Source organism: Candoia aspera, chromosome 1, assembly GCF_035149785.1.
Source record: "Candoia aspera isolate rCanAsp1 chromosome 1, rCanAsp1.hap2, whole genome shotgun sequence".
NCBI lineage: Eukaryota > Metazoa > Chordata > Lepidosauria > Squamata > Boidae > Candoia > Candoia aspera.
In genome coordinates this window covers 330,410,330-330,438,151 of record NC_086153.1, presented here as the reverse complement: position 1 = coordinate 330,438,151, position 27,822 = coordinate 330,410,330, and the positions used below count along the sequence as shown (strand labels likewise).

At 44.8% G+C, this 27,822-nt stretch overlaps 2 protein-coding genes across 4 annotated transcripts in view; one reads left to right on the top strand and one right to left on the bottom strand.

Moving 5' to 3' along the window:
• Positions 1–27,822, bottom strand: part of ARRDC2 (arrestin domain containing 2) — a 463,191-nt gene that overhangs the window by 109,252 nt on the left and 326,117 nt on the right. The window lies entirely within an intron of this gene.
• Positions 300–26,798, top strand: LOC134488302 (excitatory amino acid transporter 1-like). Of its 3 annotated transcripts, none has more exons than XM_063290664.1 (11): positions 301–692; positions 9,538–9,640; positions 13,094–13,350; positions 17,958–18,095; positions 18,714–18,918; positions 19,304–19,346; positions 20,940–21,337; positions 22,700–22,933; positions 23,942–24,136; positions 25,188–25,322; positions 26,109–26,798. In XM_063290664.1, exons 3-11 carry the CDS (start codon positions 13,119–13,121, stop codon positions 26,305–26,307), a joined length of 1,779 nt encoding a protein of 592 aa, XP_063146734.1. In that variant the 5' UTR covers positions 301–692; positions 9,538–9,640; positions 13,094–13,118; the 3' UTR covers positions 26,308–26,798. The 3 variants fall into 3 exon arrangements, with proteins under 3 accessions (XP_063146736.1, XP_063146734.1, XP_063146735.1); XM_063290665.1 differs by having other exon boundaries at positions 301–924; XM_063290666.1 differs by lacking the exon at positions 9,538–9,640 and having other exon boundaries at positions 300–692.

Here is a 27,822-nt window from a genome sequence, read left to right as displayed (position 1 = left end):
ACTAGTCCCATCCCAGTATTTCCTGACTTGCAGGAATTCTTCAAACTTTCCTGCAGCTCCACTAACCACAATCCCTTTTTTATGTGAACTTGTTAATCTTCGTAGACAAAACAGAGGATGCTTCATCACCTGGACCGACAGAGGGATTTCACAGGGCCGTGGAACAGCCTCGCCACCGCCGCCGCATTTTCCCCCAAATCCTGATACTCGCCAGTGGCTCTGGCTTGGTTTTTTGCACATGCTCGCGGCTGCTCTTAGAGGGTCTCAGCATTTTGAAAAGAAACCCGGATGTACAGAAACTGAGGCCGCGCTTTTTTCCCTGAACCTATTGGCGTCGGGCTGGGCTCCTCCCGTTTTCTAAAAGGATCTGATCGGAGGGTCCATTGGCTTCGGGACAAGGGCGCTCTGCTTATACTCAGATGCCCCTCGCCATCCCCTCCTGTGTCCTAGCGCTCCAGCTCCGCTCGAGCCCTGCAAGCCTCCCGGTTGCGCCAGGCGGAGGCGGAGGCGCCTTGGGGCCATACCCGCTGCGCTGAGAGATCGCCCGCGATCGCCGCCCTCGTGTTCCCGCCCGCCGTGCGTGGCCAATGACGGGCCGGAATATCGGATCATTTTCCCCGCGCTCGCCAAGTCTGGATCCCGGTCGCCAAGCAAGGGGAAAAGCAGCAGAGGCAGGAGGTCGGCAATTGACGGTACGGCAGCCGCCGCGATCCAGCAGATTGATCTGGAGAGCCGTAGAGGCGTCGGCTGGTCCACGTGGAAACCGCGGAGCGCAGTGCGCGACTGAAAGCTTAGCAGGAAGGCGCGCCGCCCGGACCCGCGAAACCCGTAGCAACCAGGCCAGCGGCAGAGCGTGATCAGCGCCCCCCCAAACACGCAACCCGCTAGATCTGTGTGGGGCGCCCCCTTCCCACTGTAGAAAAGGTGAGGGGAGGCCACCCTGCGCCCCTTTTCCCAGTCCCGTTGCTGCCGTGCGGAACCCCCAGGGCCCTTCACGCGTTTGCTAAGGCAAGTGGCAAATCCGGGGTGGCGGGGAGGGACCCGTGTCTCGTCCGGGTATTGGGAGCGGGCGTTGCGCGCAGCGCATGTAACTGGATGGTCCAAGAGCGATTGTGTTGGATGTGTGAAGCCAGCCTGAGACTCCATATGGAATTGGTGAGGGTGGCACTGGGCTAGAAAAAAGGGCTCAGATAGGGGTCTGGGTGCGCTTGCCTGCCTTTCTCCCTCAAGCGATGCGAACTGTCTTCCAGGAAGCCCCAGAATGGCGAGAGCAGGCGAAACCAGACACCTTCCCCCCATATGATAAAATTCCTTTCCCTAGAGAAAGTGAGACTGGATTTTGCACACGCTTCCTTAGAGCGCGGAGGAATTTCACCCTTCCTCTCTCCTTAGATTTAGGTCAGCCTGCCCTTTGCTCACAACTGGGTTTTTATATATGTGTGTATTTCCCCCGTGGGGCTTCCTCTGCATCTGACGCCGGTGAGCCTGGATGGCTTGGCCTCCACGGCTGGTCATGTTTCCTGCCTAAGGTGTTTGCACTCTTTAAAGGGTGCGTGCTATGTATGTGTTTCTGTTTCTGTGGCTTATGAGGGTCAGTGAGTACAGGTCCTTGTTCTCCATTCCCCCTATGTCCACCCTTTCCCAACCCTTGTTGGATACTGTACATTACGAACGTAATCAGCGCCATGCTGGATCGGACCCCTGGCCCATCCGTTCTCACAGTGGCCAACCCAACTGCACAAGCCCACCAGTTTCCCAGCAGATGGCCTTCCGAGGCAGTCCCCTGCCATCAAGGCTAACAGCCATTAATTCCCTCTCTTCTCTCTGCCTTCTATTAATTCAGAGCTTTAGTCCAGCCAACCCCGTATTTCTACTCCAAACTTCCCCAACCTGGTCTTCTCCAGGTGTGTAAGATTGCAACTCCCATGATTCCCAGCCAGATTGTGGAAATTTGGTCTACACACATTGCTGATGGCTCACCAAGCTCATTCCCAGCCCAACAATGGAGCATCCAGCCAGTCAGGGCTCCATTGACATTTCCCCTCCTCACCACTGCCTTATGGAGATACCGCCATATAACTCCCGGCAGGAGGGCACCAAATGGGAGAAGTCCAAGGCATTTTCAGCAGTAGGAACTGTTGCTCCTTAAGTGGGTGATCCTGAAGCTGAACCCAAAACTGCAAGCAAAACAGGACTTCTACTGGTAGGCTGTAAAGCTCTTTTGGTCCAACAGAAGGTCTAATTTGGGACTGATGGTGACACTTTCTGCAAGCAAAGCAGGCTTTCCATCACTGAACAAGAACTGTATAGGCACCTGAACAGGGACAAGCAGCCTTTTAGAAGCCAGAACATTTTTTCCCTGTTTTTTTAAAAATTGTCAAGGGTTGCAGGAGACTGAGCAGTGATATAATGATTTCTCTAAAGAGAAGTCTGTCTTTTTCCACCTTACTTTTTGGGGAAGTGGGGTTTTATTTTCTCCTTTTATAACATGTACATTAAACCTACCCAAAACACTTGGCACACATGCTGGCATTCTTTGGAGCTTTGTCACCAGTATCGTGGAAAACTGCAAGGGATGACAGACTGCCCACTTCTGTTCTAGAGAAAATACAGGATATATAGTAATTACGAACTTACAGAAGCAAGAAAGGCTCAGGAAAGGGCTTTAAAATGAGTCTCTAAAACCATCTGCCTCCACGTTGCTTGCCCTGAGCATCAGCTCTTTTCCCATCTCCCCAGTGAAGAAGGGTCTTCCCTCAGTCCCATGGTCCAAATCCCTTTGAGCTACAGCTGCACAGAGGCAAAAGACACGTGCACAGCCATCGAGTTATGTTTTCCGGTAATAATAGATTTGGCTGTGCTCTGCAGACTGACACAAGGTCTGAGTCGTTTCAGTACCCAAAGATAGTCTCCCGCTCTCTGCCCAGAGTTCCTGTTTGGGCTGTTTCTGTCTGACCAGGAGGGACAGAAATTGATGCAGGGGGTTGTATCCAGACAGGCAGAGTGAGTTGGCCTGGTTTGGCAGAGCAGGAGTAAATGCCTGCTTCTTTGTTTGTTTGTTTATTTATTTTCAGAGTGGAAATATCGGGCCGGGGTGGGCCCTGAACCAAGTGGGTGTGGGTGTTACATTTCAAGTCTGTTAAAGGCTGCCTTTGGCAAGTGCTCTGCTAGTCATTAATTTCTGCAAAAAGAACTGGCAAGCTCTGGCAACTCTGAGCATCTTAATCCTGTAATTTTAGATCCTGGGGCTCTGCGTGTGTGTGTGTGTGTATCCTGTTCACATGCTCAGAAGTGCCCTTTGTACATCATTCTTCGGTGCCGGAGAATGGATTTCATTGACTGCCTGCCTACCTGCCTGCCTATTTTACTTCCCTTATTTTCTGACAATAGCTATCCTTCAACCCCAGCCTCTAATGGGAACATACATATCCTACCTCTCAGGGTTACTGTAGAGGTGGGAAAAAAAATCAGAACTAGGCACTGCATTTAGTTTGAAACGCCAAAAAATAAATAGCACTTGATAGTGTTCAGGATGGGACATGACTGGAGCTCCAAACTGGTTTATTATCTCAGTATTTTTAAAAAACTAATTGGGATTCAATTTTCAGGAAAGCGAGGAATGAAGGATATATTGCCAATGGAGCTAGTTTCTATAGCCTGAACCACAGAACCACACAAAATGGAGTTGTTTCTGTCCTGTGGGTAGAACGTTGTGGCTCTTTGAAGATTTAAGGAACATCTTCCAGAATCACAAAAAGACAATTAGTACAAGGTATTAAGCATCTCTTGCAGTCTTGGGCAACTATTGAAAGCTAAGACTGCACTTACAGTGTATTTTGGGGGTCAAAGGTGGATGGGATGATAGCAAAATGGATGGGACTGCATTATACACACTCATGCAAGGGCAAGGGTGGGATTTGAGTGGATCTAGATCATGTTTCTCAACCTTGGCAACTTTAAGATGGGTGGACTTTCCCAGAATTCCCCAGCCAGCATGAGGAAAAGAAACCAGTTTCTTGCCTCAAAATGACAGGCAACAGAAATTCTATACAGTTGGAGAAAACTCCTTGGGTCACAATGAGAAGGTTTTGACAGAGGGAGGTAGAAGACTGCAAAGATGACCTTGGAGAAGAAGTGTGACAGTTTGTAAGACATGATTTAAGCCAGGGGAAGAAAAAATGTTAGGAAAAAAAATTAAACTGCCTTAACTCTTTTGGGTAGGAGAGAGAGAGAGAGAAAATGCTGGCAGGCTTTCAAGATTCTGTTACTATATCCTGTCTCAATAAAATAGAGTTCCAGTATTTTTTGTGGAATGTTTCCTGACTTGTCCTACCTTGAAGGGCCGCATCAGTCTGGAAAGCCTAACAGCATTTTCCCTCCCTCCCTCCCTCTTCTACACAAAAGAGTTAAGGTAGAGTCAAATTAAGTTTCTTTTTAATGTTCCTTTTCTAGGATTAAATCATGTTTTGCTAACTGTCACACTCCTTCCCCGAGGCCATCTCTGTGGTTCTACTTTCAGCCTTGGGAGCGCAGGTTGTTCCCTTCTGACAGACCTTCCTTGCAATACAGTACCACAGATGCATCTTTTCACTTTCTGGCAATCCAAGAAACAAAAGGAGTGGGAGGGAAACATATAAATATGAGCAGTAGAGTGATTTGATTTCAGTTCAGAAGGGGTGCCCTTGAGGCAACAAGGCGCATGACTGCAGCCTGGTTTCCATCTCATTAAAGCAGCTATGCATTTCCCAAGATCCTGGAATCCAAAGCGTTGTCCAGGTGAAAGTGCTGACAGCGGTATAGAAAGTCTTAGGTGGGTTAGGCCTAAGCTAGTCACAGGATCACCCTTCAGTCTGGCCCTCACTCTTCAACAGTGGGGCACCTTTTGTGGGTATTGCAGTAAATAAATTTAACATCAACAGCTAATTCTGTGTGATCTGGGTCGAGTCCCATATTAGGGAACATACTGCCAGTGGAGTTGAAGCAAGCCCCCACTTTATTATAGTTCAGGAAGCAGCTCAAACATTCTTATCCATCCCAGACCTTTTAATGTTTTACTGTTCTTAGTGTTTAAAACTCATCATGCTTTTATTATATCTCTGTAAGCCTCCCAAAGCCTTTTCTAAGTATACTTCTTTATAAATAAAATAGTTTCCTGGGGCACCTGATAAAGACAGTGTCACCAAAACACTAGATTTATACATGGTAGATTGTGTTGTTCATAGTTCATTGTGTGGTGGGAACCCAGTTGTTGTCTTGTGAAAACCAGACTGTCATGTTAAACTGTAATATGGTTTGTTTGTTTGTGACACAGCACAATGTGATATGAACGAGGCCATTGGGTTACCCTCTGCGTGAATGAATAACTGAAGGGAACAACGACCCAACATTGGGTTGGATAAGAAATATCCTAGAAAATAGGATTAAAATTCAAACAATCTCGATAGGTTAAAGTAATTGGCTGAAAAGATCCATGTGGAGCAGAATACTTTCTCTGAAAAGATCCATGTGGAGCAGAATACTTTCTCTCTCCCCTAAACCACTTATTGTTTGTTGATTCCTGCATGCTGCTTGAGCAGGCTGAATGTATCTCCCTGCTTTTCTCGTGTGCACATGTGAACCATTCTGTTTTTGAGATCTTGGCTGCTTTGTTAGCAGAAGCTCTGGAGGCTGGGGATGCAGCATGGGCGGATTCGTTCTTCAGGCTGCAGGCTGAGCTGAAGACGTGTGAGTATGGCTGGCAAAGCCTTGTAGGGAATCCAGAGAGTGTCAGGTATGCCTGAGTTTTCAGGCAACAAATCCTGTAAACCTCCATGAGGCTTCTGTTTGGGAACGGCTTCTGAAAGTGTGTGGATGAATTCTCTGCCAGACAGCTGTGGGTGGATGGAGCTTGGAGACACAGCTGTAGCACAGTGGAGTGTTGCTAAGCAATCGAGTGTGGAGGAATAATGACATGGAACTCAGTGGGGTACCCTTGTTTCAGCTTGGTAGTTCTACTTTTTTTCCACCAGCTATGCTCCTTAAAGCCTTTTCTGGCACAAGGACGAATATGAAACCTGGTATAGCACTTTTAGACCTGTTTGTCAGCCAGTGTAATGGAATGTAGAATGACCTTGGAAGACGGGGGTGGGGGGGTGGGGACGGGGAGGAGATGCTGCCCAGGGAACTTAGAAAGGATCCGCCCTAACCGATTAGGCAGTAAAAAGGGATGGCGGGAGATTTGTACTTTGAGACTTGCAAGATTGATCTCAGCCCTCCCAGGTAAACCAGACAGGAAAAACAACCAGATGAGCTACTTCTACTTTATTGTTAGACTACATTAACAGAATCTTGCAAGTCTGAAAGTACAAATCTCCCGCCGTCCCTTTTTACCGCCTAATCAATTAGGGCGGATCCTTTTTAAGTTTCTTCCTATGTCTGTTACTCAGTTGTGGGCTCCTCCCCCTTTTATCTGACTGTTCCCCAGGCAGCATCTCTCCCCTCCACCCCCATCTTCCAAGGTCATCCTCACATTCCATTATAGCCAGTGGAATGAGGGCTAGTCCCATATTAGACATTTTTTACAAAGAAAGTTGGGGACCTTTTGATGCTTTAAATGGGATGGGACAAAGTGGTACTATGGAGGATTGAAACAAGTTCATGGAGGGCCCGGTTCAGTTTTCTAGAATAGCCTGATACAGGAACTGTAAAGTCACCCCACTATACGATGCTAAAATGTAGTTGGCTACTTTGTAATTCAGGGTGCTGTGGATACATCAATACATCATGGATAAGCAAGGGATAGCTGAGCAGGGGGCAAATGTGCATATCTTCATAAAATGGGGGAAAGGGGATTTGGGAAACTACAGACAAGTCTGACAGTAAAATTATATTTATAGATTAGATCATGAACAGATTTTGCTGCTTGCACCTTGAACATGAGCGACATATGAAGCAATTACCAGAAGTCAACATGGTCTTTTCAAGAAACAAGTCATGTCAATTAGTCAAGTTCTGTTTTTTGATCTGATAACTTTTAGTAGATCATAGGAATGCTGTATGCTTCACATATCTTGATTTCAGCGAAAACATTTAACGAAATACTGTATGGCATTCTGACTAGCAAACAAGTTAAGTGTAAGTTAGATGACATGATGTGAAAATCATAAAATAATACTCATCATTGGTTTCCCATCAAACTGGAAAGTGGTCTTGAGTAGGATGCCACAAATTTAATCTTTGGTTTGCTATTCTTCAACATTTATGTTAGTGACTTGGATGAATAATTGAAGGGAACAATGACCCAAAATTGGGTTAGATAAGAAATATCCTAGAAAATAGGATTAAAATTCAAAACAATCTCGATAGGTTAGAGTAATTGGCTGAAAATCACAATGACATTTAACATAAATTCTTCATTTGGTGAATGGAAAACAAATACATAGATATAGGATGGGGGTTACCTGGCATAATAAGAGTATTTGTGAAAAGATATTGGAATAGTAGTTGATTACAGACTGAATATGAAACAGCAGTGTAATGTTGCTGCAAAAAAGAAGTTTAAGGCTGCATCAACAAAGGTGTCATTTCCCAGTTGTGGGTAGAATTATTATTTTGTGTCAGTGCACATTATTTTTTTCTGGGTACAGGATTTTAGGAAGACCGAAATAAACAAGTTCACAGAGAAGCAGATTGAGGATGATTAGAGAACTAGAGAGTTCAGTCATATGGAAAGAGATTGACAGTAAAAATTCCTAATAAACCATGGATAAGGACAAGTTTAAAAAGGAGACTTCTTCATGCAATGCATCATTGATTTAGGGGTCTCATTTGCACTGGATAAGGGGGAGTACCTGGCCATTACAGGGTTTAAGATGGGGTTCCATACATTCACAGAGCTTTTTCATAGCTTGCTTCAGTGATGCCCAAGAAAGTGTATAGCTACTAGTTATGAGAAACAAGGTAATGGATGAGATAGACTTTTAGATTCCGGTAAAGCACAACATGTTTTATATCATTTGTGTTTATGTTATCTCCAAAATCCTGGTTAGGATAGTTCACTAAATCAGGATTAGGTGAAGTCTAGATCCATTAGTAGCTGTTAAGAAATCCTAAAGCAGTCTGCCCCAGATATAAAATCCTAGGGATTGCCCTCTTGATGTAGGCTGCATCTGCACATGGAGGTTCTGCATTCCTTTCACAAAATGGCAGAAAATCTTCCAGCCCTGGGGCATCTGGTTGGCCCAAGTCGAAAAGAGGTTGCTGGTTTAAATGGAGGTTTTAATCAAGCTGAGTTCTTGTGATTGCTTTGTCCTATTATCCAGTCTCCAGGAGTTTAGGGAGGCAATCTCTTTTGTTTGCTTTGGGTTTTGTTCTTTCCTGTTCTCTGAGCGCCATGCTGTCTGCAGCGCACTGGAACGATGGTGGCGTAGGGGATGTGTGGTGGGTGGGTGGTAGCATCTGGTCCTCTTCAGCTCCTGTATCATCACACTGAAAGGTTTCCCATTTCCATGGGGACAGAAATTGGCGGGTGGAAGTGTACTTGGTACAAGGAGTGAGGCTTGAATCAGCATTGTGGCAGCAGGGAGTGACAGGAGGGAATTGTTAAAAGTCTTTGGCATTTGGGTCTGAAGAAAACGGGGGGGATGGGACTCTCAAGATGCCCTGAGAGTTAAATAGAACTTCCATATACACGATCAGTCTATCTGCATTCACTTAATGCTGGGGACAGCCAACCAGCAACGGCTCCTCCCTGCTTGTGAGTTTCCCTGGGCTATTTGCCTGTTTGTTGGAAGGAAAATGTCAAGACGGTGTGGCATTTTTCTTTATGTTCTTTTAAATGGAGCCTCCTTATACAGATACAGTGTATCTCTAAAAACCAGGTGGTGGGGTGGGAGATACTGTGTGTGTACCTTGCTTGCTTTTAGAGGCAGTTGCCTGGCTGCTTTGGAAACCGAGGGTGGGGTCCAAGTATCTTTACCAAGGGTCTGATTCAAACGAGCCCCTCTTCTCCATATGAATTCTTAAGAGAAAAGCATCATCAGTAGATACTAGCTATAATTCCTATTGGGTCCTGCCTGGACAGGGTCTGTCTACCATTGATTACTAGATCCTGGAGACCAGTAGGCATGGGTTGGCCCCCAGATGCTGGGTGAACTACGCCTTTGGTCTGATCCTGGAGCTCTTCTGATACATGGATCGCCTTTTCGGTCTGAATCAATGAACATTGCGCAGTGATGTGCCTTCCCCCTCCTGCTGCACTCGCTTAATACAGTGCTAGGGTTGATAAGCAGCCTTCGGAAAGAGAGCGGGTGATTGGAATCCCAGATGACTAAAGCAGTGTTTCTCAACCTTGGCAACTTTAAGATGGGTGGACTTCAACTCCCAGAATTCCCTAGCCAGCAAAGCTAGGGAATTCTGGGGGTTGAAGTCCACCCATCTTAAAGTTGCCAAGGTTGAGAAACACGGCTCTAAAGTCTCCTCCTCCTTTTCCACCTCCTTCTCCTCCTTTGCACCTTCAAACAGAATACTCTGACTTCATTTTTTTTTCTCTTTTGCCAGAAGATTTCCAGACAGGGAAGAGAGAACACGGTGGACGACTGACTGCCAGCACAGAGAGATTGGCTCACAGGGGGAAGCCAGCCAGCTTCTCGTGCTGCTCCAGGTGGGAAGGGGAGCTGGAGCTGGAAGGGAAAGCTCTGGTGGCTCGCAAGGGGGTTTGCTGATCTCCCTGGGGGAGAATGAATTCACCCATTTCTGGAGGTGGATTTCTTTTTTACTTTTCCAGGGCGGGGACGGGGGTGATCCTGGGGAATGGAGCTGTTTTGCCTGTTGGCAAATGTAACTGTTTCCAGGCTGCTGTTTTAATACCCAGGCTGTTGACATCTCTCCCTGCTAGCTGAAGCTGGCCTTTTGGGGGGATCCTTGAGTGCCCTCCACTTCTCTGCTCTTTTCCTGTCCCTGTGCCTCTTTCTCCCCTTCTGTAAAATGGGCCATTGGCTCCTACTTTACAAAAGGGGGTGTTGACCAAGAGATGAGTCATTAACTTTTCTTTGGGGGACCCACCTTTCTGAACTTGGATAAAACAATAATGCTGGGAGTCAGAGAAAAGGAATCAAAAGTAACAAAGTTTCATTTGGAGAGAGGGGATTTGAACTGCCTGTATTTGTTTACAGATGGGGTATTTGAATAAAGGTAGCTGCTGCAGAGAGTCCTTAGTGAGTATAAGGGGATAGGTCTATAGTAATCCATAGTTTGACAAAGATGTCAGCAGGAGAATGGGAAGGACTGTAGAGACAGGACCATACAGAAGGATGTGCTTTTTTCCCCTCCCTTACATGTTCCTTGGGCCTAACTGCAATAGAGTGCCCTTCCTCAGACAGGCACCACACACTGTGTGCACTGCCACAAAATTCTCAGGCTGTGCTGGCTAGGAAATGTTGGAAGCTGCAGCCTCAGTGGTGCAGAAAGGAAGGCAGCGGTCTGCCATAAACCCTTGGGTTATTAACCAAGCATCTTTTCTGCCTTTGGTGTGCTTTACCAACAGCAATTCTGCTTTTTCCTTGTTGTGGTCTATTTTATGGAACAAATTGCTGTTAGAATTGAGGCAGGTCCCCTTGTTATAATTTAAGAGAGGATTCGAAACATCCCGTCTTGCTCAAGCCTCTTAGATTTGTGTGTCTTTTATGAATTTGACTACTGATTTTTTTTAAACTGTGTTTTTCAGGATCTATTAGGATTGCACAGGACATATAGTTGCTAATGATATAAACAAAAATGTAGATAGAGAAAACAGGCAAAAGTATAAGTTGACTTTGTACATACATGAGGCATTTAAGCTATTATGTGACTTGGTTGCTTATGCCGCCTTGGTATATTGGGTGACCCCTTTGTGGTGGTTTATAAAGATGCTGACCATGTTTTCTTGGAAAAAATAAAGGACAAGCCTGAAAAAGGGGCAAATCTGAAAGAGGTTCATAAGGATAAAAAATTGTAATTGTTTATAATTTTGCTTTATAAAGGAAAATTGAAGAGCAGAACCAAGAAAATCTTTATAAAAAGATATTCTAATAAAAATACCTACAATCAAACAATATATGTACAATATATGTAAATTTATTTTAAAAAGACAATTCAGTTTCAATATTTTTCACATGAATGGTACCATTTGTACGGTAAGAGTTAAATGACCACAAAATAAAGGACTAACGTGAGTTTTTGAAAAATAAATAAATCTAAAGGACAGCTTTCTGAAATAAAGGACTGTCCTTTATAATAAAGGATGCATGGTCACTGTACTTATAAACCATGCTTGAAAGTTTAGCCTGTTGTATAAATCCAAGTAATTTGATTTATTCATTAAATCAAGGTTGAATATACTATTGCTCAGTGTGGTCTGGAACCTAACCAGTATGCAATAGTTTGAAAAGAAAGCAGGTGGTGACCAATCAGAGCCCTTTTTGTTGGTTGGTTGGTTGGTTGGTAGCCAATGCGTTGTTGATGGCTTGGGATGAAGCCATCAAGCTCAGACAGCAACATGGGGATGAGAGCAGTGTGTGTGCACGTGGCAACAGCTGGAAAACAGTGAGGAGTCTAGGGGTCACCTGGGACTTTAGGCAGGAGAGGATTGTATCTAGATCCTGAAGGTCTCTTTTCTCTGGTGTAGTAACCTCCAAAACATGGGGTGCCTCTCACTGACATCTCCCATGGTGTCCTGATTATTGTTCTTTGGTGTTTCAGGCAGAGGTGGGGAGCTCCTTGGATAATTAGCCAGATGCTCAAGGGCTTGGCAGGGAGTAGCCAGCAGTGGAAAAAAGCCAGATGGTTGGCATTCCAGTCCTTGCCTGCCTTTTGATGCTCAGTTGTTGCCAAGAGGTGTTTGGTACCACCTGGGGGGGAAGATGGGCAATAATTGCGGTTTGAGAATATTCCAGATCCTTGCTAAATTGGAAGAGGCCCGTTGCTCTGCTTTTTTTTGCAGATGAATCCTAGCAACTCCAGTTAAACAGTAATGGGAAGGGTCTTTGGGGCACTTGGGGAAGTCAGAGTACATAGTATTGAGGTCATGTGGACCAAGAGAGAAGGCAGATGCATTGACATGAAACGACCAAGATGCCTTATTCAAGAGGATTCCTACAATCCTTCTGTGTGATGAAACAATATGTCTAGGGTGTGGGAAGTCATACAGGCTAACCCCTTGCTGGTCAGTGGTGCCCTTGGTCATGGTCATGTTCAAACTTCCTGCACTCAAGGAGAGCCTTTAGTCCAGCCAGGATCAGTACTCCTGGTGAGAAGTCCCATAGGTGTCCTTTTGTCCAAACATACAACCTCTTGGCTGCAGACCCCTGGAGGGCAGTGGGGAATGTGTGGTCACTACTGAGGCAGTAGTATATTTCCTGGCTGAAATATTCTCAGATTCATGAGCTAGAAAAAGAAAACTATTGCCAATGGGAAGCAATCACAGTGGGCTGGGTGAACTAAATTCACCTCGTGAGCTGCATCTGGGCATCATATTTGAAGAATTCAGGGCAACTGGAATGGGTTCAGAGAAGGGCAAAACTGGATATGAGACTTTGGATAGAAGTGTGATGAAGAGAGAGTGAGGAAACTGGGTTTGGTTAGCTTTGGGACAAGACCACTGAATGGAGAAAAGGTAGCATTTTTCAAATACCAGAAGAAAACCAAGACCTGTCCTTTATTGTTCTGCAGGGCACAGAGTGATGCTCTGAAGTTGCAGAAGAGCAGATTCTGGTTGAAAGTTAGGAAAACATTCCTTGCAGTTTGAAAAGGTGGTGAGCATCCCTTCACTGCATGTGTTTGAGCAGAGGGTGGATGACATCTCCTGAGGATGCTTCAGTTTGGGAATCTACATTGAGCAGGGGCTTGTGCTTGATGGCCTGACCAACCCCTTCCTACTCTACGATTCCATATTTTATTCATATATGTGTATGTGTGCATGTGCGTGCACATGGAAGTCCATGTGTGTTTTTTAATTTGTTGACAGCTTTTTGCCAAGAGTAAGCGGGACAATACTTGGCACTAAGGATTTTGGCTTCTGTGTGAGGAAAGAGCCACAATTCCCAGCATCTTACTCCTCTTTCTGCTTTTCCCCGTACAGCTTCTTGGGGCACCTGACCCTCTGGATGCTGAGCCCCATTATGGGCGAGCATCAGACCCACATCAACAGCCTCTTCCTGAATGAGGAGACATCTAAGCAGCTTGGCTCGGGGAGCCGGGTGCACCGCTTCCGCCATGCCCTGGAGAAGCGGGCAGCCCGTGCCAGGAAAGAAATGTACAACATCACCCGTGAGAGCGTCAAGGGCTTCTTCCAGAGGAACGCTTTTGTGTTACTCACTGTCTTGGCAGTCCTGCTGGGTATGGAGAGGAAGGGCCTTTGGGAGCTCAAGGCATGGGAGGGCCAGGCAGGGCATGGCAGGATCTTGCAGTCATTGAGCTGTGCACCTCTGTGCCTGCGTAGAGGTCCAGGTGAAAGTGTAACTCATCCCACCTTTAATTGGGAAAGGCGAACATCCTGCTTTCAATATGTCTTCATTGATTTGGTTTTTTTGTTGGTGAGCCACTTTGAACACTGTTTTAGAAAAAACAGTTAAAAAGCAGCGAATGCACTACGCTGGATATTGCAAAGTTAGCCATCCTTTCTGAACTGGTGCATTTCCTAGTGTAGCGAAAGACCGGGGAAAGATTAGCAGCTGCTTAAAACAGAGGGGATTCTGTTAGAGTGTGTTGGTACTAGTTAGGAGGAACAGGAAGTTTTTTTATTGCCAGCTGGACCCTCTCCTGTGAGAGCCCATCTTTTCTGACTTTTGTTCCTTCTCCCTCTCAGTTTTGGGTCCAGGTCCCATCACAACCCCCTGATCCACTCAATCTAGGTAGCCCTTGCTTAACAAACATTTGTTTAGTGGTGGTTTGGACTTAAGTGGTGCTGAAAAAACTGACTTATGACCGGAACTCACACTTAAGACTGTCGCAGCATCACCACAATCATGTGATCACGATTTGGGCGCTTGGCAACCGGTTCACATTTATGACTGACACAGCATCCTGCGGTCATGCGATCGTCATTTTCGACCTTTCCGGCCGGCTTCTGGCAAGCAAAATCAATGGGGAACCTCGTGATTCACTTAATTTCAGCCCCCAAACCAGCAAAGCACATGGTTCGCTTAACACCCACAGTGATTCGCTTAACAACCACCACAAAATAAGGTTGTAAAATCAGGTTGGATTTGCTTAATGACCGCTTTGCTTAGCAACCAAAATTCCAGTCCCAAATGTGGTTGTTAAGCAAAGACTAGCTGTAGTTATTTCTCTGCTTCTGGTGAAACATTTGTAACTAATCAAAAGCCATTTGACCCTCATGGAAAACACCTTTGTCATTTTCCATCACATTCTTCAGAGTTCTTTTTCGAAATCTCAGAAGAGAAAAGGTTGCTTGTGGCATAGAAACCTGAGCAGGAGTCTTTGGGCAGAGTTTCTTTCTCAAGGGACCTTCCATTCAGTGGAATATGGCAAAACAGAGGGGACATTCCTTGAGTTGCTGAGATGCTGATCGGGCTCTGTAGAGCAGTGTTTCTCAACCTTGGCAATTTGAAGATGTGTGGACTTCAACTCCCAGAATTCTGCTGTAGAGAATAGCTTGGAGGGTCAAATGTCCAGTGGCATTACATTCTGTGGCTCGGAGCCACCTCCTTATTAATCTGGAAGTAGGAGTAGCTGGTTGTGCTCAATGCTAAGTGCATTTTTGGCATGATCTGGGGCACCTTTATTTTTTGTTGCTATTTGATATGTTCTGGGCTGAGTCGTTGGCATGCTTTGCTGGTTTGAGGGCTGAAATTAAAAGATTTACCATCTCTTGCTCTTGAAAAATGTGGTTGTCCTGCTAATGAACGTTCATTCAAAGGGAAGCTCTTCTCTGGAGCTGTTGTTACCATTTTCACCATCTCTGGTCCCTTCCTTTGCTGGGCTGGCATCTGACAGCTTACATGAGTGATTGTCTCCTGTAATTGGGATGTTAATGAGAATTCATTAAAAGGTAAGCACTCCACTAGAGTTGTTCTCACCATTTTCCCAATAGCTGGACAGATCCTTGCCTTGTAGACGTGGTGGTTTGCTGGGCTGGCATCTGACAGTTTAGATGAGTGATTGTCTCCTATAATAGGATCTGGCCGCAAGATGGTTGTGCGCTGGGTTTGTTTCCAGCTTGCATTGAGTTGTAGCCAGTTGTATTGCAGCTGAGGCACTAGGAGGAGCAGAACTGGGGATTAACCCTTAGGCGGTCCAACTTCCTTCTTTCCTGTGAAAATTAGATCTGTCACAGTCTTGACATGTAGCAACACAATCCTGGGGAGGTTTGGAAGTTGATTAACAGCGCACGTTGGGGAAAAGCCATCTGTTTTCCAAATAAAAAAAAGAAAGGAAAGAACCCCAGGAGATTAAGTAAATTAAATAGTCATGAGTCAGTTCAGTTTGACATGGATGGAATGTTGATTGAAAGCAGGCCAACAATTCTGCTCTTTCAGATTTCCAGTTTAAAAGAAAAAAAAAGAAGAAAAGATCTTAAAGCAAAAGCAGCTGGAAGTGAACAGATTTTCTTTCTTTCTTTCTTCTTGAATAAATAAATGTAATTTAAAGACTGTTGTTACAGTTACACTTCATAGCCTTTCTCCACTTTTATTAAACGCAGTTTGTCATGTACAGTAGGGTTGGAGAAGGAGAGGAAGTGGAATCAGTTGAACAGTGAAATGCGGACAAGAATGTAGTTCAGGCATTCCAAATTTCATGCTTTCCAGATACCCTGGGAATTTGCAGTCCCATTTTATTTATTTTTATTTAGTTAGTTATCAAATCTGTATGGCTGCCCACCTCACAGAAAATGACTCTGGGCAGTGAACAACAATTAAATAAAACAACAAACATATGAAACAATCATTATAAAAATATAAAACAATCATTATTAAAAATTAAAATACTGAAAATTAAAATATACAAACCACAAGGCATGGAGAGAGTGAATATATTAGCCACGATAGTGGAGCCTTCTTAGAATGTTACCGGTTCCCAGGGACCCCCAAGCCTAGTGACATAAGCAGGTCTTGAGGGACTTCCGAACATGGCATATTTGGGAAGTGAAAGCATTTCTCCAAAGGGGTGGGAAAACCCAGTTTACAGGTGTGTTATGGATTGCTTGCAAATAAGACTGCTGGAATCACGAAGTCATGGCCTGGGTCATATATTGGGTTTAATTAATGGTGCAAATCCAGCCACTTCTGATTTATTCAGCACATATGGTTAAACAAATTGCTGAATACAGGGACATGCTATACGCTGCTTTTATTAATCTGAAGTCAGCTTTTGACACAACCTCTGAAAATATATTTGGGGGAAAACTGGGACTTTTCATGATAGAGACGCTTCTCCTACACATTTGGAGAGTCCATAAAAGGACCCATCATAATACGACTGAGTTATGTTTCATATTTGTCACGACCAATTCCTGCATCCAAAGGGGATGAACAGGGAAATATATTTGCCGACCTTCTGTTCCATTTATTTACTGATGGGGTGATAAAAAGCTTTTTTTTCTGTTCTGATCTTCGCTTGCCAATGAGCATATTTTACTACTGTTACATGCAGATGATACAGTGATTATTTAAGCTTCTGCTCCCACTGGCATGGGAGGAGAAAATAAATGAAGGGTTTTATTTATTACCTCTTTCTGTACAGAAGAGTGATTCCCAATAAATTACCATTAAAAAAAAGACAACTGTGGAATTTGTTAAGAGGCTAAGAATGTTGAAGTGGCTTTTTGGCAATAATTTAGTAAAGCAAGTTAAATCCATCAGATACCAGGAAGGGTTTTTTTTCTGCTGTGGAAATAATACAATCCAGGTTTCAAGCAAATATGTTCTCTGAGGCACAATGTAGGAGACTTGGAGACAGGATTAAATACGATTGAGAAGAGGATATGAGCGAACGTTTTCAACTGAAAACTTCCCCATTTTAATGAGTCAGAGCAATTTTTGATCTATCTGAAAAAAAGGCACTGGCAGAATAATTACCTGTATAGTTTGGCTTGGAGTGGGTCAGTGGGATTTTGTAGAGTCCCACAGTTTTATAAACCAGGGTTTAGTGCATGGCTTGCTTTACATAGAAGCAACTTTCATTGTGATGCTACTTTGCAGCCTTTGTGAGGAACTGGAGAAAAGTTAATATATTTTATTAACTACTAAATCTTGCATTGCTTTGGTCAAGATTCTTCCAGTCCTGTCCTGGACAGGGGGATTGGCTAGAAGACCTCCCAGATCCCTCCCAATGCTATGATTCTATGGTTACAGTGGCCCTCTCTATACATGGTTTTCTGTGGAGTGGATTGACCAGTCCAGTCAAAGGCTTTCTAACAAGGTTCAGTCCATGCCGAGATCTGGTATTTCACTGTTGGGTTTTGCGGCCATTATGATGATATAGCTATCAGTCTGGGTAGGTCAAAACAAGTAGCTTTATATTCTCCATACCTTCCATTTAGAAGTGTATATACAGGGAAGGGTGGTGGTGGTCAAAAAAGTCAAGGTGGCCATAGATGTAAAAAGAGGGGTGGGGCTTTGATCACACAGCTAAACCAACCAGGTGGGGGAAAGTATAGTTCTGCCCAAATTTGGCTGCTCTGCATCTTCCCCCAAGAAGAAGGTTGGGATGGCCATAGAATGATGCTGGTGGGGCCTCCATCTCAAATGTCTGTAAATACAACTCTAGATAGATGATGGCAGTGGGAAAGCAACCTTGCTTGGGAAGGCAGCCTCTAAGGCAACCCACCACAAGCTGGGTCTCTAGGCCCAGGGGACCAGACTGGGTCCACAGACTGAACACCTGGAGGAAAGATGGGATATCAGTGCAGGTAACTAAATTGAAAACAACTGATGTAAGAACAGCCCTCTAACATTTTTCCTTCTTGGCCTCATGTCTCACAGGGATTACTCTGGCCCTCGCCCTGCGGCCATATCGGATGACCTATCGCCAGATCAAATACTTCTCCTTTCCTGGAGAGCTGTTGATGCGGATGCTGCAGATGTTGGTTCTTCCACTAATTGTCTCTAGCCTTATCACAGGTGAATGAGCAGGTCACCTGAGAGTCATTGTCATAAGGTCAGATCAGCAAAGTTGTGTCCAGCTTCTAACAGTCTGGTGCTAGAGCAGGGTTTAAAAAACCCACCTTTTTCAGAGGCACACTACCTAAATGCAGTTGCTTGATTTCAAGGAGAAGCCACAGGGATGGATGCTTCCCAGGGGCACCTTGTGTGCTTCTAGAAGGGCAGTACTCATTGACTGTTGAACTACTATTCTACTACTATTTTACTACTAATAGTAATAGTCATAGTAATAGTACTACTATTCTGATCCAAGTCTTTCAAGAAAACCTAGATATGTTCTCTCTTTCTACAGTGGTTGTAATTTTATCTTTTTTGGGTTAGGAACCATCATTTTCTTTTCTTTGGGTGTGTTCAGGATACAAACCTAGCTAAGGTACCTTCTCTGGTTTCCATCTTTCTACAGAACAGAACATTTTAGGACTTCATACGTATAAAAATGCAGCCCTGCTGGGTCGGATCAAGGAGTCCATGTGATTAATCATCCAATTTCCGAGGCAAATTCTGGAGGTGGCTAAGTTGGGGATAACTCTCCTGTGATCTTCCATTGCTGAATTATGACCTTTCCTCCCTTCTCAGGCATGGCATCCTTGGACAGCAGTGCCTCTGGCAAGATGGGAGTGCGTGCTGTGATTTACTATATGATGACAACCATCATCGCGGTCTTCATTGGAATCTTTATGGTCCTCATCATCCACCCAGGGAAAGGGAGCAAGAAAGGCCTCCAACAGGAGGGCAAGGTTGAGCAGGTCCATGCAACTGATGCTTTCATGGACCTCATCCGGTGAGAAAAAGAGCAATTTTAAGTCAGGGCAGGGTCTTCGGATGCTGGGCGGGTTATGGAAGGTATAAAATGGTTGGAAGGGGAAGCTGTCACTCATTGGTTAATGTTGCAGTGCCAGGGAAATAGCAAGGTGACCCTGGAAGTAATTTTCTAGTGCTTTGTCAGCTAACGTCCTCCAGCAAGAAATGAGCGGTGCTTTCTTTTGCTAGATTTGTCCAACTTGTCTCTATGATCCCTGTTAGTGAATGACTAAATCAGCCAGGAGAGGTTTGCCACTTCCAGTTCTGGGGTGTTTGTATGTGTGATTAGTCTCAACCCAGCAGCCTAAAATCCTCAAGCTGATGCCGAAGGGAGATTAATTTCCTTGTGCTTTTATCTCTCGTAGGAATATGTTTCCCCCCAATCTTGTAGAAGCCTGCTTTAGACAGGTAAGAAGAGTTGAAGGTCCTAATTCAGCTCCCAAAACTTGGGAGTTTTCTCGCTTGGCCATTTATTTGTGACCAGCTCTGAGTAATACTCCACTTTTGTAACTGAAGTTGAAACCAAACACAGTAACAATATTAATCAACATCTTAACATATCACCAAAACTGTCTCTCATATAAACAATCTCCAAAGACTTTTTGGAACAGTTTTGTCTTAATGGCTTCCCTAAAATCTGAAAAGATTGGGGCTCCCCTAGTTGCAAAGGAAAAATAATTTTTTCCCTCTTATTCTGGCCTGATTCACTCCTGTCCCCACTTGGTATTTCATCTGTAACTGTCCTCAGGCAGAGGTATTCCTTCTCTGCCCCACATAGGGAATTCCATAGGTTTTACTATACATTTTCCAATTCTGGAAGTCATTTATTTTCGCTGATGTATTGCATGGATATTCTACCTTTCCACCAAGGAGCTGGTCAGTTACATGTTTCTTCATAACCCTACAAAAGGAAGGTAGAATTATTGTTGCCTGATATGCCTAATGGACTAAGCAAACATGCATTCATATGCATAAACATAAATCTGGTGGTTTTGTTTTAGCTTAATGTGCAGTGGGAACTCAGTTTTCATGTTTTCTAAACCAGTTTATGGCTTAGGCTTTTGTGCAAACCCAACCAACTGTTGTTTGATCAATAAACCAGGTGAAACAAATCATGGGCTGACCCAGCATGTGAACCCAGTCAGCAACTGGCTCAGTGTCATCTACCAAGCAACATGGCTGAATGGAGACTTCAGTCTGGGTCAGGCCAAGGCTGATATCTAAGTCAGCCTTCCTCAACCATCATCTTGATGGTTGTTGAGGTGATGGGAGGGTGCAAGGTTGGAAGAAAATTCTTTAACTCTGGTATCACATTAGTTTACTTCCATCTCCTGCTTTTTTTTTTACCAATTAAAGTTGTGATCCAGTGCAGACTCACTGTCAGCCTTCCCAGGCAGACCAGACGGGAAACACGGCCATATGAGCTAATACTACTTTATTGTAAGGCTACATTAACAGAATCTTGCAAGTCTGAAAGTACGAATCTCCCACCATCACTTTTTACAGCCTGAGGAATTAGGGAGGGTCCCTTCTGAGTCTTTTTCTCTGCCCATTATGCAACTTTGGACGATGTCCTCTCTTATCCGATCATTCCCTAGGCAGCATCTCTCCCAAGGTCTTTCCCACATGCCATTACACTTACCTAGGAACACATACTACGTGCCTCTGTGGTGCTTGGACAGCATAACACACTATGAGTGTATTAACTTTTTCGTCTTAGCAGTTCAGATTACTTCCCCTCCTAAACCATTCAGCTGAAGGGGCAGGAAACATGTGACCCTTCAGAAATGGCTGCACTACAACTCCCAGCCCAGATAGTCAGTGGTGAAAGTGATGGAAGTTGTAGCTCAAGCATTCCCTGTTCTGTTCGGGTGATTTGCTAACTGATCTGTATACCACTTGAGACCTTTCTCATCTGCAGAGTTTGTGAGAGTCGCCCATTTGGATGTTGTTTCTCTTCAGAAGAGCCAGAGCTGATCCTTCCTTCTGCTTCCCTTCCAGTATAAGACTCAGTACAGTGTCCGGGTTGTCAACAGAACGGTTGCAAGCAACACTTCTCCTGCCACCATGTTGCCACAGCACCCCAATCAGGATACCAACAGCAGTGGGTTCAACTACAGTGCCTCCATTGCCAGTTTGCCTCTCCTGCCACTTGAAAATGCTTTGGGAGTCTGGCATAATGTCACTCACGCTCTGGGGAGCCTCCCGGAAGTGCTAAACTTTGAGGAGGTCATCCCCGGCCCAGGCTCAGTCAACGGGGTGAATGCCCTTGGCCTAGTTGTCTTCTCCATCTGCTTTGGCCTGGTGATCGGCAACATGAAGCAAAAGGGACAAGCTCTGCGGGAATTTTTCGACTGCCTCAATGAAGCCATCTTGCGGATGGTGGCAGTTATCATATGGTGAGGACAGGGTCCTTCCTAGGCTGAGCAGGGGGCAGGCAGTGGAGCTACTCTGTGCTAATTCTGGAAAGATGTGGTTGAACCTAGGCAGGAACAGGATCAGGTTAGGTCACTAATCTTTTCCAAGTGTGCTACATGTAATGTATTTATTGCACTTTTAATCCTACCAATAACCAGATTTCTGTAGGCCAGAGTTTCTCAACCTTGGCAGCTTGAAGTGGCATGGACTTCAGCTCCCAGAATTCCCCAGCCAGCCATGCTGGCTGGGGAATTCTGGGAGTTGAAGTCCACATATCTTCAAGCTGCCAAGTTTGAGAAACACTGCTCTAGGCAGATTCTAAAGTTACTTCAAATTTTTATTTGGTACACAGGGCTTGCTTAATTGTTGGGCGGGTTGATCAAAAGCTATTAGCTCTAAGTAAGTGGAGCTTCCAAATCCAATGGTACTATGTCTCTGAATAGCATTTGCTGGGAGGGTAGGAGCAAGGAGAAGGTTGTCATCTGTTTGGCCACTGTGGAAACAAAACACTGGACCAGATAGTTTTGATGTAGCAGATGTTTTCATAGAGTAGCAACTGGCAGTTGGTAAATAAAGCCTCCATGCTGGAAGATAGCCTTTCTCAGAATACAATTTGCTGAAGGAAAAAAAGGAGAGCTATTACCTTCATGCCTTACTTAGGGGCTTCCCACTAATGTATCTGGAAGGCACTACTAGAGTAGATGAGCCTCAGTATGATGCATAGGAACGACTGAATTCTTCATAGATAATGAAGGACCTTCCCCAACCTAGTGTCTTCCAGATGTCTTGAAATTACAACTCCCAAGATGTCTAGCCATTAGGCTAGTTGACCAAGCCTTATGGGAACTGTAGAATCAATACAACTGGAAGGCACCAGATTGGGAAGGCTGGCTGATAATGACTGATAGCTAGTTATTTTTTTTAAAGTATGCTGATTACTGTAAAGTTATCTGTTTTACCAGAATTGCTTGATGCCCAAATAAGATTGTGTGACAACCTTGCAATTAAGCAAGTCTGAAACTTTTCCTGGCAGGAACCCTGATTCAGCATTGAAATTGCCTTAGCTGAATCAGCATTTGCTGGTCACCCAGGAGATTACAATTGGCTGTGACTGGTAGTGGACCTCTTGATCTCTGGAGGCAGCCATTAGTCCTCCTTAGCTCTGTTCCATTAGGTCTTGTTTCAGTGGGGGATTCTGGGGTTTGAATTTGGGGTTCCTTCAGCAAACAAAGCTAGTAAACTCTCAACAATCTTCCCTGCAAGTGCAAAGCACTGTCTGTTTTCCATTTTGGCTCAGAGCTGATTTTGGGAGTTGAGCACTATTCTGGCATGTTTCATAACAGGTATGCCCCTATTGGGATCCTCTTTCTGATCGCTGGCAAGATTTTGGAGATGGAGGACATGGCAGTGATGGGAGGCCAATTGGGCCTGTACACACTTACAGTTATTGTGGGGCTCCTGATCCATGGCCTCTGTGTCCTTCCACTCATCTACTTCATTGTCACACGCAAAAACCCCTGGATCTTCGTGGCTGGCCTCCTGCAGGCTCTCGTTACAGCCTTGGGAACTTCTTCCAGGTGACCGTCTTTTGCAAAGGAATATGACAGGCAGGCAAACCATCTGGGTACCAGTCACAGGACTCTGTGTGTGTGTGTGTGTGTGAGAGAGAGAGAGAGAGATTTCCAAGCCTGTTTGGAACTCACTGTTGGAAGATGCAGCTCCTGAACCAAGGCAGCACTTCAGGGTTCTTAAATCACTTAAAGCAATGTATGTGTTGTGGATCAGATTAGTTGCCAGGCCCTTTGTTGTTCACAGTTGGAACTAGCTGCTCTTAACAAAATGGGGAGGAGCAGAAGTTAAGGATGTTGGCTGAGCAATCTTAAAAGCCATGGTGTTAACATAACTGTGAAGCAGGGCCCTTCCCACACTCGGGGCCCCAGGCCCGGGCACAAAGTCAGGTCTTCAAGGCCTTCTGGAAAGCCAACAGGGTCGGGGCCATCCTAATATCAGGAGGGAGGATTTTCCAGAGGGCAGGTACCACAGCAGAAAAGGCTCGCTTCCTGGTCTCTGCCAGCCAACATTCCTTGGCTGACGGGACCTGGAGCATGCTCATCCTGCTGGACCGGATTGGACGGGCAGAACTGATCTTAAATATCTTGAAGCCACTCTTGGACACTGTCAGAAGAACAGGGAAAAACTAGTTGAACACCAGTACAGGTCATGCCTGTTTCATTCCTGGGCTAGGGGTGAATTGAAGGCAGTGTCATGGGGGCAAGGCTGAAAAAAGAGGCTGCCAGCAACTGTTTGTGCCATAGTTAGCTGCAAGGGGGAAGGGCCCTAGTGGGCACCAGTTGAGTGTTGGGTGCCAGCACCAAAAAAGCCCAGCTTGCATTCACTTGAACAGAGTCGCAGAGAGCTGAAAAAACAGGCAAGTCCATGTAGGAGCAGATGTTTAGATACCAAACCAAAGGCTTCATCGTGAACTGTTTCATCAATTTTAAGCGTTGTGTCTGAATTAGGCTGGAAGGAGCCATTTTTGGTCACCCTTGGCCCGGTTCGCAAGTTATGAGACATTTTGCTTCCAGCTCAGCCACACTCCCTGTCACGTTCCGTTGCCTGGAAGAAAACAACAGAGTGGATAAACGAGTTACCAGGTTTGTTCTGCCAGTGGGAGCAACTATCAACATGGATGGCACTGCACTTTATGAAGCTCTGGCAGCCATCTTCATTGCACAGGTCAACAACTACGAGCTTGACTTTGGTCAGATCATTACAATTAGGTGGGTACACGTGCATGTTGGTGATAGACTACCCATGCTAGTTTGCTTTGCTGGGCGTGCTGTGGCATTCAGCGCATATTTGCCTCAAAAGGTTTAGGATGTGTGGATAGCATCCTTCTGCATTTGTTTTACTTCCTTAGATCTCTTCAAATACAATTTTTAAAGCTTGCAGCATCTTGTGTCAGGAGTCAAGGATCTTTTCGGTTTGTTGCCCCATCCTTGGGCAAAACCAGCAGCGCCAAGTTAAATCATTCTGCAGAATTATTTTCCAGCTTGCACCCTGCAGTGTTTAATGCAGACTTCTCCAGCCTGATACCCTCTAGATATTCTGGACTACAACTCCCACAATTCTTTGGCCTTTAATTTCCACAGTCCTTTGGCCATGCGAGAGTCATAGTCCAGAACCATCAGAAATAGAAGACATTGCGTATGTCCCATTTAATTGTCAATTATGTGCCTCAGCAAGGGCTCAGTACTTGCAGACACTACTTGACAGAACCAAAAATTGGGACTCCAACGAAGGATTATCTTATTTCTTTCACGGCACAAATATATATGTAGTCACTAGAACTGTTAAGTTTATAGTCAAGGTTGCAAGGTTGCATTTTATAGAACACATTGTGGTTGCATGCAAAGGTGGTGAATTCACCTAAACACACACTGTGTTCGAGTTTAATATTCATTTTATTAACATCTCTGCACTGTATTTTATCTTACACTATTTTACCTTACTTTTTATCCTTACTTTATCTTACCTTACTATATTTTACCTTTACCTATCTCACCATAGCCTATTTTATCTCATTTTAATGTATCTTAATTTATTTCATTTTACTGTATTTTATTGTGGCTGATGTCTGTGCTTTGATATGGTGAATTGACTAATCAATAAAGTATACTTCTACTAGTCCAGAACCATCTGGAGAACACTAATTTGGAGAAGGCTATGAACATTGTGAGGCCAGATTTTGATTTTATTTGAAGGTGTCCAGTAGGGAGGCACCACCTTACTGATGCTCCTCCAATCTAACCAGTGCCCTCTTCACCACAGCATTACTGCCACGGCAGCCAGTATCGGAGCTGCTGGCATCCCGCAGGCGGGCCTAGTGACCATGGTAATCGTGTTGACGTCTGTGGGATTGCCAACGGAGGACATCACTTTGATCATGGCTGTGGACTGGTTCCTGTAAGTCCCTCTGAGGGAGAAATGGTTGGGACTGAGGATGGTGCTTGTGCTTACATCCACTTTAAACAGGTGCTGCCCATTGTAAATAGACTTCTTTTCTCCCCCCCCCCCCCACCTCCATGTTACCTTAATGGAGATGGCAGAATTTCTCCTGCCCAACTGTCATTGAGAAAGGAAAACGCCCACATTGGGTGATGGAGCACCTGTCCTGCCTGTAGAAGATATCCAGTCTCTGGCATCTTCAGATAGGGCAGTGAGAAACCCTGGGGAGCTGCTCCCATTCCATATTGGTGGTATTGAGTACAGGTAGTCCTCGTTTAGCAAGCATAGTTGAGACCAGCAACTTGGTTGTAAGTGAAGCAGTTGGTAAGTGAAACTGCGACTCTGCTTACGATCTTACTTCAGCAGTCTTTAGGCAGTCGCTAAAAGAGGACCAGCTGTAGCAGCTTTGGGTGCTTATTTTAAAAAGAGATTGAAAGAAAGAGAGACAGAAGTTAGGGGGTGGGTGCTAATTCAAAGGGCAACGAAGTTCATTGAAAGTGAAGAGTCCCAGTTATATATTAAGCATGGTAGCTAAAGACCAGCTCTTTCAGGGACTTTAAGTAGAGGACCATTGTAGGAAACAGGAGGGCAGACTAGATCCATCGACTGCTCTAACTTAGCAGAACTGTCCTTTGCAAGGAACGTCCGTGTGAGATTGAACATTTCTGTTGGCACTGAAAACAGCAGCACTCTTCGAGGCAATTCTTGGCTTGACAATCACTGCTTATTCTCTCCTGCTTTCAGAGACCGTCTCAGAACCACCATCAATGTGCTGGGGGATTCCCTGGGCGCTGGTGTTGTAGAGCACTTGTCTCGCCATGAGTTGGAGATGCAGGATGCTGAGCTCAGCAACACGGTCCTCGAGGAGAATGAAAAACCCTATCATCTAATTTACCAGGAGAACGACACCCACAAGCACCTCAGCAGTGAGACATCAATGTGATTTGGAGGAGGGGAGTGCTACGTGGATCGGACCTGTAAAATCTCACAACTGTGAAATGCTTTGAGAAGCAAGAGCCAACCACAGCCCTTCCACAAACTCTAAGCATCTCCATTTTCCCTGTTTACGTCACCAGAAAATAAGGACACTTTTTATAATAGTGACTGTGCTCTCACAAAGATGGTTTGGCACTAATGGAAGAGGGAGTGACCTCACCTCTCCTGCCTCTTAACCACAGCTGGTAGCATCCTGCACCAAGTCAACTCCACATTTCCTTGCCAAGAAAATAAACTTTGAACATGTCGTGCTGTGCCATAAAGACCAACTTATTTAAGTCTTGTGCTACTATTTTACTGATTGTGCTAATTTTTGAACATTTTTTTTAGCACTTGAAAGAAAAAGAAATGCAGCCAAATAAGAATATATATGTGATGCTTTATTGGTATGGAAAAATGTTTATTTATGAAGATCATTAAAGTGAAGAATTATGTACAGCCTATGTTTTGAAAAATGTTATGTGCAGCCTGTTTAGCGACTGCCTCGGTTAGCAACTCTTTGCAGTTAACAGTGATGATGAAAACATAACTTCGTGACCAATCCTTGCATTTATATCTTTGCAGGTCTGTAAAGCAAAGCTGAAGTAAGATCATAAGCACAGTTGTGGTTTCACTTAGCAACTGTTTTGCTTAATGACCAAGTCACTGGTCCCAATTGTGGTCACTAAACAAGGACTACCTGTACTATAGTATCATAATGGTAATACTTACTTGCTTTTGTTTCCTTATTGGTTAATTGTTCAGAATGCAATGGCTGTGTTGGAGCCAACCAAAGATGCATCCAGCTCAGCATCTGTTTTTTACATTGGCCAGTTATGTTCAGAGACAAATAAGCAAGGCAACCTCTCTCCTGTAGGTGCTCACAGCATCCAGGCACACAGCCTTCAAATGTGTCCGTTTCGTTGCTTTTGATAGACCTAGACCTCTGCTCTCCCAGTTGTCTCATATCCTTTGAAAGCCACTGAAGATACGGTCCTGTTGCCTCTTACATGAACCTTGTGTAATGGTTGCCTAATCCCAAATACTCAGTCTCACAAGCTCGGGCTTAAAGATAACTGATTTATTAAAGGAATAGTATGCAAATACAGAGAAAGCTGAGAATGAGCAAAAGCGCGCCAAATACAAACTTAAAAGCATTGCCTGTGAGCAAGTTCCGCCCCCATCCCTTGTCAGTGCCTACCCCCCTCCCAGGTGCTAGGAAGCGTTAGACACGCCTGGGAAAGTAACCTTGAGCAGGAGCGCAAACCCAAACATACATTCCAAACCTTCAAAACAACGGAGGGCGGAGGAATGGAAAAAGCCTGCATGGGCGAAGTAACACGGAACAGAAGATGACATGTGAAACGTTACAATGTTAACAGAACACTGAAATGGGTAACATGACACCTTGGGACTTGGATGACTGAGACACTGATCTTCACAGTGTGGCATCGGGACCAGTTCAGTCCCTCCTGGGCCACCA

Excerpts from the sequence above, each read along its gene's own strand:
- LOC134488302 (XM_063290666.1), top strand. The coding sequence starts at position 13,119 with ATGCTGAGCCCCATTATGGGCGAGCATCAGACCCACATCAACAGCCTC. Across the intron at positions 18,919-19,303 it reads GCTTTCATGGACCTCATCCG|GAATATGTTTCCCCCCAATC; the intron begins GTGAGAAAAAGA and ends TATCTCTCGTAG. Across the intron at positions 21,338-22,699 it reads ATGGTGGCAGTTATCATATG|GTATGCCCCTATTGGGATCC; the intron begins GTGAGGACAGGG and ends GTTTCATAACAG.